The sequence below is a fragment of the Emydura macquarii genome, unplaced genomic scaffold, assembly GCF_026122565.2.
Source record: "Emydura macquarii macquarii isolate MOO-44397 ecotype Brisbane River unplaced genomic scaffold, CSIRO-AGI_Emac_v2 contig_2636, whole genome shotgun sequence".
NCBI lineage: Eukaryota > Metazoa > Chordata > Testudines > Chelidae > Emydura > Emydura macquarii.
In genome coordinates this window covers 39,123,377-39,135,041 of record NW_027132773.1, presented here as the reverse complement: position 1 = coordinate 39,135,041, position 11,665 = coordinate 39,123,377, and the positions used below count along the sequence as shown (strand labels likewise).

Below are 11,665 nucleotides of genomic sequence, written 5' to 3'. Positions count from 1 at the left end.
ATTTTCTTATCTGTCAAGCTACTGGTTTCTGATGGGGCCATGCCCCCAGTGTGCTAAGCGCTGTACACAAAAAGAAGGCACTCTCCTTGTCCTTACAACTTTAAAAACAAAGTAGCATGGAGGATGCAACATAAAAACATAGTACTATTAAAAGGGAAAACTTTACTTTTCTCTGTATTGTTGGGGTAGCCATTGTTAAATGTGGCGAATGAAAATCAATGAATCTGTTTCTGGTTTACTGTAAGTTCTCAAGTATAGCACTATGGCAGGGTGCAAGCCAAAGCGAACTTTGCTTTTTTTTTTTTCAAAATTTGTTTTATGAAGACACTATTTCACAGAGCTTACATTTTAGCAAGTTTCATCTCAAAATAAACTGACAACTCACTTTTGTTTTTGGACCGTCTTGCTGACAGGGTTAGCAACACAAAGTGGACCAGTGTCCCAGCTTTTAAAGTAAACTCCACTCCAAGGAGCTAGTTTTGGGGCCTACAGCAAAGTCAGAGGTCAACCCTTTCTCAGCAGCTATATTTTTAAAGGGAAAGTCTTAAAACCTGGCTGCTTGCATTAGATGAGGCTGTTTTGAGGGTACTGGAAGAACATCATGTACCCAGACTGCACTTACTCCTCAGCCCTAATGCTGTTGTTGTAGTAATTAGGCTATAGCTGGCCAACTGTGAACTCAATTGTTGAAGGGGGGGTAAAGCCTGAATTAGTTCCAGCCAAAAGGCCTCCTGACATAACTCAAGGACAGAGCTTGCGCTTGACACACAAAAGGAATGTGGGACTAAAAGTCAGTGGACAAAATGAAGAGCTGTAAATGAATTGTTCAGGCCCTTGGTGTAGGATTCTTTACTCTGGGTGACCCACCCCACTTGTGAGCCTCTCCCCTTCCCTTGCTAATTGCATAGCAGTCCTGTGGTGACCTTTTACTGAAAAGTATTAGACAAGGGTTGGATGACTCTCAGTTCATTATTTGGGACAGATGTTTTATAAGCGAAGTATAACCATAACCTAAGCTTACTTTCTAGCCATGCATCTATATTTTCTTAAATTTCTGGTCCAGAATTTCAAAAATTGAGATGTGAGTGCAATCTTGAAAACAGCCCATTTTGCTGACACTAACAACTGAATTTGCAACAAGCTAAAAGTAGAAAAAATATACTGTATGTTGATACAAAAGGACTGTTAGCTAGGTTAAAATTACAAAATTTACTATCACTGGGATAAAAATACTCCCATGCTACATTAATACATTCATTTAAATCTTTTAAACTCCAGCCCTGGTTTCATTGTGATGTATTGCCAGGTGGACCAGAGGCAAGGCACTTATCACCACCTCCTCCTCTGCAAGGAGGAGCATGGCTCATGTACTTCCTCCTCTTCCCTGCAAGTCATTTGTAAGGCCCTAGAGCACAGAACCTTTGTTATGATGGAGCTAAATAAAAGGGTCATTTTATAATTAAGGAACAACTGACACTTGACTATCCTTAAATCAGAAACTCTGTAAGAGTTTTAACAATGCTAGAGTTCAGCTCTAAAAATACTGTAGCAGAGTCAATTCCACTTCAGTTACAGCAATTAAAATTAGAGTGAAATGAGAGTAGGGCATTTTACTTTAAGCAACACCAACATCCTGGTAGGCTTGCATGTGATGTCAGGGAATATTTAAATCTGAACACATTTTCATCTATGTAAGTATATATATTAGGTTTTGCAAAACTTCATGCTACATAGCACTTAAAAGCAGGATCAGGGACAAGCCTGTACGGGCAGCACAATGGTGTAGATGACTGAATAGCTCTCTTCTTCCACAGCTAATGTTTTGGGCCTTGATTACCTGCCTACTGCAGTTTAAGGGACTGCACAGCTGTCTCAAACAGCCTGGTCATACCACACTTAACCAGGTTATCCTCCATCATTTACTAGTTGGTAATAATGTCAAGCCTTCAGGTTACTATTTGCTAGTAGGTTTACTCAATTGTCGCACTGGAATTGGCTAAAAGGAATAGTAACATACTAATTATGAAAAAATAATCCAATATGCTTAAACAATGGGCTCTTGATATGAAATTCAGCCAAAATAGGGACAGAATATTTTGAGAACACAGAGGTCATTGTTGAGACATGTTAGATTTAAAAATAGGACCATGATCTGTATCATACATCTTAAAAAAACAGCAGTTACTAGACACCAGCATGAAATATCACAAATCCAGCTAGCAAATTGGCATAGCTTTGTGCAAGAATCTACTATATATACACCCTGGTATCAGTTTTTGAAAGTGATTAAGAAAACCCATTAATACAGTGGTACACTGCATTGCAGTGGCAATTGCAGAAAATATCTTTTCTGCAAGATCCCACTATGCTGGAAACAGTGTGTGACATATCAATTTGTCCATTTACCTGCACTTCATTTGTTTCAATATTTTATCCAAAGCTAATTAATATGCAGCTTAGTGCAATGCCATCTTTCTAAACTCACCCCCAGCAGGATGCTCTAATATCCCATCCACAGCAAAATACATTATTTTCAATAATGTACATATACATATCTGCATGGTGGTTCAAGTTACAGCTGGATTCAGGTAAGGAAAAGCACAGTTCTAATATTAAGGCGGCAAACTGTTCACTATTCCTGTAGCAAACAAGCTACCCCATCTCTACAGAATATACCTGGAGACGTGACTATAGTCTTAGGCTCTGTTTATACTGTGCAAATTAAGTGTTGGAAGAGGATCTCTTTAGCTGCATAATTCCATGAGTTCAGTTCTCCAAGTGGGACTAGAAGCGACTAACAAGGAAGTCTGAGGCAGTTTGTTGAACAGACCCAACCTTCAGCTGGCAGGAGAGAACAGCATCATGAACACTGTGAAACAGCAAGTCTCTGGTGGTGGATTTTTCAAAAAAATTAAGTCGAGTCAGATCATCCATAACAGGGCCTGTAAAGCAAACATATTAAACTGTAACCATGGCATACACGTCTCACGCCTTGTGTGTTTGGTTAGATTAGGGGGGAGGGAGATAGCTTGTAGCTTTCCCAGCCTCAAGTTCTTCTGTTCAAAAAGGTTGAGACAAAAGATGCAAAGCAAATAATGATATAGCCAAAATATACAAGATTTAAATATACAAGATTTAAACAGTTGAATGTAGTCCTAATTAAAGATGGATTTGTATACTAGCAGTTCTTCATTCAGCCATACTATACTGATGAGCAATCAGAGTGGACAAGGATAAGCTTCCAACTGTCAGAAATTAGAAACATGTACCTGAGTCTCCTCTCACAATAGTGTAACTCCACTGACTATAACAGAGAGTGAGCTAGGCCTGATTCAACAAGGTACTTAAGCATGTGCCTAACTTTAAGCATATCTGAGGTGTCCCATTGACTTCAATGGGACTATTCACATGTTTAGGGCTTGATCCTGCACCATTCAAATCAGTGGGAGCAGGATCAAGCTAAATCAGGATCTTATTCTGTCAACAGTCAAAGACCTAGTGGACTAGGGCCTGACTCTCTTATCAAACCATTTTTAAAAAAAACGTGGAAGGTGCTCAGATCGTACAGTGATGGCTGGCAGTACAAAGTCCATGCATGGATGCCAACCCCCACTTGAATCCCCCCAAAACTCTACAACTTACCACTGCAGCCAGCTATACACACAAAAACACCAATTTCTTCATATTCTTTTAGAACCTGCAAAAGTTTAAATGGAGGTTTAATCTGTAGAAATAGCTTTGTACATATCACAATTTCACTGGTGTGAGAAACTACAAAATGTAGTTTTTAAAAAGGTGTGTTCAGTTGCTAAACTGTTATTTCCCTTTAAAAATGGCTCTTGCACAGCATTATCTTCTGCCTCTTCCACCCCTATAGCTTTTACACACGCACTTTGTAGCTTAACTTGACTTGAGTTGCACAAGATTATTACACATTCCCCAGTATATCAGCAAGAATTTAGCATCAAAGGTGAAAGTTAAAACCTGTCATAATTAGAGTTTGATATAAAATCGTCTTGACTGGCCCTCTTGGTGCCCTAAAAAACCCCATTAAATGTATTGTGGTAGAGAGAACATGAAAGATACCACTTACTGATTTTAACATTTTTGATCCAACTGAATCCATAAAGTTCACTGGTGTAAAGTCCAAAATTATACAGCGAACATCTGTCACTGGCTCCATAAAGTGCTCAAGTTCATCAGGAGTTGTGCCTGGTGCATTAGCATCTGCAGATTTTCCATTTAGGGGTAGCTCATCATTTATTACCTCGTGTTTGACGCTTGTTTCCATGTCATTAGTCTGTGAGAGATGATAAAACCCGGGAGCTTAATGACAAGCAATTTGCAATATCAATTTTTCCACAAGCTTCCTTCAGCCTCTGATGTAGTCTATGGCTTCAAACCACCCACCTACACACACACACACGCACTTTACATTTATACCTGAACTTAGATCTCGCCTCCCACACCCTTCTCTTTATATGCCAATTGTATGTAGTAAGTTCAAGCAGATCTAAGGTGTGACATTGGAGTGAATTACAGTTTTCATTTACATCAGCATTTTCTCATTTCTCTGGCAATGGAAATAGCCACTCTGGCCCAACAATATCATGAACAGCTCACTCTGCTATGACATACGTTTTCAGTAATAAAAATCTCTAGGGCCAAATCTTCAAAAATAAGAGCCTAATCCCATATTTAGGCACCTGACTGATATTCAAAAGCACTCTGCATCTAACAGCTATCACAGAGAATAGGAACGTAAATGTGCATAAGTTTCAGACAGTCTTTGTCAAGACAGTGCTTTTCAGCAGAGCCCGCTTTTTCTGCTAACCAAGTGAATAAGATGGTCTGATGCACAGAAATGGAAATATTTATATTTAACAGGTTATAAATTTGAATTACTTTCAGATTAACCCACATTAGCTCAGATAACCCCAAATATCTCTATTGTGAAATTTCTACACCTTTCTCTAAAGCCTCTGGTCATTGTCAGATGGGATACTGGACTGGCTGGATCTTAGCTCTGATCCAGCACTCCAGTTCCTATGTTCCTAGATCTCACTAAGCCCTATTAGAAAATTCACTAAAACAAGTCATCTGAGTGATACCCCTATTTTGATATAGTTTTCTAACAAAAAACAGTCTGTGCTGCACTCACATTTCTAAGCCTTCCTGTTTCAAGTAACATTCCTGTATGAATGATGCATAAACAGTCAATACAATAAGCTAATTTGCTAGACAAAAAAAATTAGGCAAGTATTTACTGTGGAACTCACAAGCTTCAAGACTGCTTGCTTCTTGCGTTCATTTGTCTGCTTTAGTTCTTTGGCATGCCTTTTCTGGGCTTTTTTCTTTACTGCCAACACAGCACATGGATCAACTCCAGTCTACCACATAAGGAAAGGCATAATCAAATGAAGTTCAGCGTGTTAGGACTATCATTTTACTTAATGAAAAGTCAAATTAATCACCTTAATATAACATGAGCTTACATTAGGCAATTTCCTTAAAGGGGAAATGTACAAAGAAGCAATAATCTTTGGAATCAGCATATTAATACAATGATGCGGTGGAAATTTGAACCACAATCATTTTCTAAATCAGACTGTGACAAGTTTCAACAGAACACTGATTGAGTGTAGAGATTAATAGGGGGAAATGCTTTTGGATATAAATCATCAAGGCCATTTGCTTTGTGAAAACAAGCACCACGCACCTCAACTGTACAAGATTCATCATGGAAGCTACAGAAAAATGTCTGAGATATTCGTATGTGTGTCATTCCCTGCCAATGCAATCGTGTCACCTAAACAGATGTTAATGGTGCTAAACTCCTTCTCACCAACATGATTGCATTCTGGCGGTGAGTGAAGTAACCTGTATATGTAGATAATTTGTATGCAGTGCCCTTCACAGAATCAAACTACAAGTAATTTCATATTCACGCCCTGGGAAAGCCTAGTTCCTATTGGGAGGGAAGAGGCTTTGCCAATGGAGCTGAAAGATGATGCACAAAAGGCTTAACCTTAAAGCATTTCAGAGACCAGTTCACAATTTCAAGAAGGAAGAGGATACTAAGCAATTTGTTTTACTCACCTTTTTCTTCAGTGCACTAGCATACAACTCACTATTGGCAAAATAGAGTGAGGCATTGGCCTGGAATATTTTTATTCCAGGATACTCTTTCACCTAAGGAAGGAAATGTTACAATACATGAAATTAAGTGCTACTTATTCTGGAAGTAAAGCACATATTTATATTTCTGCCACACACATGGTCACAAGGATGATCACAGATATCCATTGCCCACACCAAAGAATACACTTCAAAGCACTATGTATTTCCAGCCACATGTGGACGTCACTGAATGTCACCCATACCAATGGCATTGTTGTTTGTAGAACAGCCACTGAACAGAATGAATGATGGTTAGCATGCTGCAAACAAAGAGAAATATACTCCCACCAGGGCTGCTGGATTGAAAATGAACTAGAACGATCTTCCCATAGTGCTAATTCAATAAAATATTGAGTGAGATCAATATCACATAACATTTACATTTATATTTTTAACCATGAAAGAAAATAATTTAAAACTAAATTACGTATTTGTAGAGTACTCTGATGTTGCTATGAACACGAGGTATTATTTAATATCAGGAAATCATGCAGTTCTAGAAATGCTTATCTTCTCCTTCCTCCCTACAGATTTTATTGATACTTTTTCAATAATTTTTTATTTCTTCCTTTCTTGACCTGCTAGGACATCCTCAGTGACAGAAGTGGAAAACACAGTACCTTGAACTCAGATTTGTAAAGTTTTCAGCACTTTGTTTTTAAATATTCTGACGGATCCCCACGTTTGGTTACTGCTGTGACATTGTTAACAAAATCCCCTTGAAAGAAGATTTACAACTGTTTACATAGGCGCCTGGAAATAAAGGTTACTCACTTGTAATCATTCTTTGAGATGACTCAGCATATTCCCACTTATGGGTAAAGCGCCACCTGGTGCTGCCTAATGGTACAACCCTCTCCAAACAGTGCCCCCTCCTAGATGTTTCCTAATGTTCTGAGGGGAGTCTTTATGAGGGAGTATTTAAAAAACAAACAAACAAACAATGGCATAGCTCAGCAGTTCCCAAACTGTGGGCTGCAACCCAAACAAGGTTGCACCATCAGCATATGGGGTCGCGGGTCCAATGGGCCAGATTCGGTCCACGAGATAATGCTGTCTGCTCCTGAACACATCCAGATCTGCTCCACAAAGGCTGTGCCAGGAGGCCACCACTTTGACCTACAAAATGGCAGATTCCACACAGCGTGACCTCACATGTACGGTGCATGTGATGTCACGCTGTTCGGAGGCCGCCATTTGTGGAGCTGGTCCAGACACACTGGCTGTGTAGACGCCACTTTGTCACTTGCAACATCCAGCTGAAAGACCTGAATCCAGAAGATTGTTGATAAGGCCGTTGCCTTCAGGTAACAGAGCATCCTCTGCTTGAGCTGGTAGGAGCCTGTGCTAGCCTTTTCTGAGATGGGAATCTGCAGTGGCGTGTTAGCTCCTTAAAGCAAGCCCATATCTTCTTTTACGCCACACTGACTACCCTGTTTACATAAAGAATCATTGTGCTGCCCTAGATCACCACACAGGGCCTTCCTAAGTGCTGGGCTCATCTGCTTAACAGTGAGTTCTTCTTTCTCATCTGTGATAAGACTCATTTGTACACAGATTATCTGTTTTGGCCTCCAGCACTGAGTCCAGTGATGCAGTTATTAATGAAAAACAAGAGCGCAAGAAACGTGTTTGCAAATATAACAAGACTTGCTTTGAGTACGGCTTCGCCAGCATTTTTGTCAAGAATAAAGAAAGACCAAAATTAGCTATGTTCTACGATGTTATCTAGTGAAAGCATGAAGCCTAATGAACTTAAACGACATTGGGAGACCCTTCACAAAGAACACACAGGAAAACCAAGGTCATTTTTCCAGCACCGGAAAGAACTTTCACATCAACAAGTGCAACTCAAGAGAGCCATGTCCGTTTGTCACCATGTTCAAAAGGTATCATTCGAGGTGAGTTACCTCGTCGCATAGGCCAAGAAGCCTCACACAACTGGAGAGACTGATTTTGCCAGTTGCAATTGATATGTGTGGGGAAGCCAGGGCAAACTCAAAGCCATATCACTCTCCAACAACAAAGCGAAGGGAAGGATTGAGGTGATAACAGTGGATGAAGAACCCAGATGCTTTTGCTCTTAATGTTGATGTGAGCACCTAGGGTCGTGATGCATATTTCTTGGCTTTTGTGAAATACACATGGGAGGGTGCAATTCTCTAAGACATTCTGTTCTCTCTCTCTTTTCCCAGTGCCAAAATGGCAGAAGGAATGGTTGATATGCTACATCCAAGACAAAAATATCCTATATGATCAGATGGTGGGCTTTTGCGCAGATGGAGCTTTGTCTATGGCAGGTCACAAAGTAGGTCTGCATGCCTTGCTAAAGAAAGTTGCTCCATCCACTGTGTGGACTCACTGCATGATTCACAGAGAACAACTGGCATATAAAGCTCTAAGTCCAGAGCTAGGGGAAGTTTTGCATAGGTCTTATCCATTGTGAACTACATCAAGACTCAGCATCTTTGTACATGTCTGTTGGCAAAACTTTGTGACGTGAATCTCAAAATAGGGTCATGACACATTGTTCCACCCTGAAGCTTGCTAGCTCTCGGGAGAAAAAGTATTGAGATTATTTTTTTAACGGAGAGATGAGCTGCATGCCTATATGCAATGGACTGCAAAAAGAGTGAATTTGTTGATTTTCTATGTGACCAAAGGAAGATGTGCCTTGTTGCCTGGGTCAGACACATTTGGGAAACTGAATGAATTGAATACAGGACTGCAAGGAAAGAACACCCACATCCTTCAGCTGAGTGATCGAATCACATGATTTATGAAGAAAATTGTTTTCTAGAAGAATAATTTATTAAAGACAAACCATGAATCCTTCTTGCAAGTTTGTGAGTTCCTGACTGCCAATGAAATTATTCAGCCTCCAACACAGGTGATAGCTGAACATCTCAGCCAGATGGAGGAATAGCGTGCCTCCATTTCCCTGACTTGAACATGATAAACTATGATTGGGAGCAAAACCCCTTTTACTGCAAGCCTGAGACAGAACCGCAGAGGCCATGTCAGAATTGGATGGATCCAACTAGTCTGATATCTGACACTAACGGTGGCTTCCTTCTCCAAAACCAATACATTTGGAGCCGACATGGCTCTAGGTTCCTTAGTAGGCAGCTGGCCTTTTTTCACCAACAGTGTCTTTGAACCCTTGTTATCTTTGACAGAAGGAACCGGAGCCAACACTGACAAAGATCCCACTGACAAAGATGTCTTGGAACCTTTAGTAGCCTAGAAATACCTGCAGTCTGTTCTCTCTCTCCTTGCATGCTCTGGGCATGACAGAACACTCTGGGAAATAGAACTGCCAGAAGCATGGCCTTACCTTAGACACTGAAGGCACTTAACATGGTTGTCCAATGCCAGGAAGACAGCTGAGCACAAAGCACATTTCTTAAAACCCAGATTCTTCTTTGGCTCCACCATTATGTGGAACCAACCTTACAAGCTATACTGAACTATCTATATTTAAAACTACCTTGTACTAAGAACTATACTAAAGTCAGAACATTCGGAACTGCTCAGGGGAGGAGGAGGAGGAGGAGGAGATGCATATGTGCTCTAACGGGCACTGCTTGAAGAAGGTTCTACTGTTAGGCAGCACTAGATGGCGCGTTACCCGTAAGTGAGAATATGCAGAGCCAATCAAAGAAGAAGCTCCAACACTTTAAAGTGAAATGCTTTGGCGCAAAGCAGAGGTCTCGCATGCCATACCCAGCCAAGCACATGTTTACAACAAAGTTAGAAACCCTGGGGGAGGGAATGCCTAATACATTCACCACTGCAGTGATATGGGGCTGCTCTAGTTTGTCTGGATATAAGCATACCCACAGACACCTTTTTCTTGTCACTTTGTTCAAAGCATAACAATTTCTGGTGGGGACAGTGCTTTAGGATTCCAATATCATTCTTTTCAGTGCAGGTTTGTAGGAGATAGCCACTTAGTGATGCAGGTGTAGGGACCTTTCAAAAGCAGCTTCCCTGATGAGAGCTGGGCAAAGACTGCAAAAAAATCCTGGCCAATGTCTGAATAAAAGACAGTGAATTTGTATCCATAGACTTTGCAACCCCTTTTGCCAACAAAACTATGTTCCTAAGAATGTTTATGAAAAGGAAACAAAAAAAGTGATGCGAGCACTTGTGCAAATACATAAATACTGTACAAGTATTCGCTCCAGGAGTGGTTGTGCAGCCACCATGAAGGTTCTTCGTGAGTTTGGGAGGCATTCAGCAAGAGAAACAGTAATACCATGCAACTTTGGTGACTTCATACAGCATGAACAGCACATTAAGAATAGTAGATATAAAACAGCTTGAGAGTAAGTCAGAGAGTGAAATTATGTTCACAGAAACCATCAATCAAATAATAAATACGTTTATGAAAATAAAGGCCAGTCCTAGATAACTTGAAAACAGAGAGGTGGAGTTCATAGAATATGTTATCTACTGTGACCTACTTGCCCACCTCTACTAAAAAGAGACTAAATTAGATCCTTGGTTTTCATTAATACAGCTAAAGTGACCAGTGTACCTCACCCTGAATGGGTTCATATACAGCTCTGGTATTAGCAATGGTACTTATACAAACCCTAGCATCTTAAACTAAGCAATCAATTAATAGATAAAGTGTTGCATGAATGGAAGATCTCTATTATAGGTGGTCTTTGCTCCAGAACTTTTAATGCAATACAAACCACACCATCCACATGGGAACATGCACATTTATTACAAAGCACTAAAATCTGAAACAAAAGAGTGCGTATTATTAAAGCTAAGTAAGTTTGCTTCCCCACAGTGTAACCTTAGTATTGAAGAATGTAAGAGTGGCGAGTTTCACCGCAGGAGGCTCTCACCACTAAGCATAAAATTAGTATTAAGAACGTTCAGCCATTTCAGGAATCTGACTATCCTCTATACCAGCAATTTAATAATAATAATTTAATACAGGAAAACACATTCCTACCTCTTCATACTCTTTCACGTCACAGTAAATGTCTGTGTTGGGAATTTGACCAAGGATTCTGTACTGTGGACTGGAGAGAAATGGATGCATAAGGTCATAGTATTATAATTCACAGACTAGAGAGGAATGCACATTAAAAAACAGCTTTCAACCTACACCAAATATGGCCACTGTACTTCAGTGCAATATCTGTACAGACTAATCCAAACACACTTTGAGGCAGTTTACAGCAAGAACATAATAAAGGTACCATATGGTGATTAAACCATTAATCAAGCTAAGCCTGTTTTAATAAAAAGGACATTTGGAAAATATCCGTCCTGCCTGATGACTACCAACTGAAGGGCACCATTTGGGTGGGCCAACTGCTGCAACTGGCAAGCAAAAGCTGCAGGGCCAAATTCTCCTCAGGTCTAAGTTGGTGCAGCTTCATTGACTACAAAGGATCTATGCCAGTTCACAACAGCAGAGAATTTGGGCCACAGTTTCAAAGAAGTGTCCCGCTTCGCA

General features: G+C 40.2%; 1 protein-coding gene across 3 annotated transcripts in view; it reads right to left on the bottom strand.

Annotated features, from left to right (window-relative positions):
- Positions 1–1,183: 1,183 nt before the first annotated feature.
- Positions 1,184–11,665, bottom strand: part of SLC26A5 (solute carrier family 26 member 5) — a 45,402-nt gene continuing 34,920 nt past the window's right edge. For all 3 annotated transcript variants that reach the window (XM_067564506.1, XM_067564504.1, XM_067564505.1), the window contains exons 14-19: positions 11,156–11,225; positions 6,100–6,192; positions 5,280–5,390; positions 4,094–4,300; positions 3,643–3,697; positions 1,184–2,942 (exon numbers count right to left, since the gene is read on the bottom strand). In XM_067564506.1, coding sequence (XP_067420607.1) covers positions 2,785–2,942; positions 3,643–3,697; positions 4,094–4,300; positions 5,280–5,390; positions 6,100–6,192; positions 11,156–11,225 — 694 coding nt within the window. In that variant the 3' untranslated portion in view covers positions 1,184–2,784. The remainder of the gene's footprint in view (positions 2,943–3,642; positions 3,698–4,093; positions 4,301–5,279; positions 5,391–6,099; positions 6,193–11,155; positions 11,226–11,665) is intronic.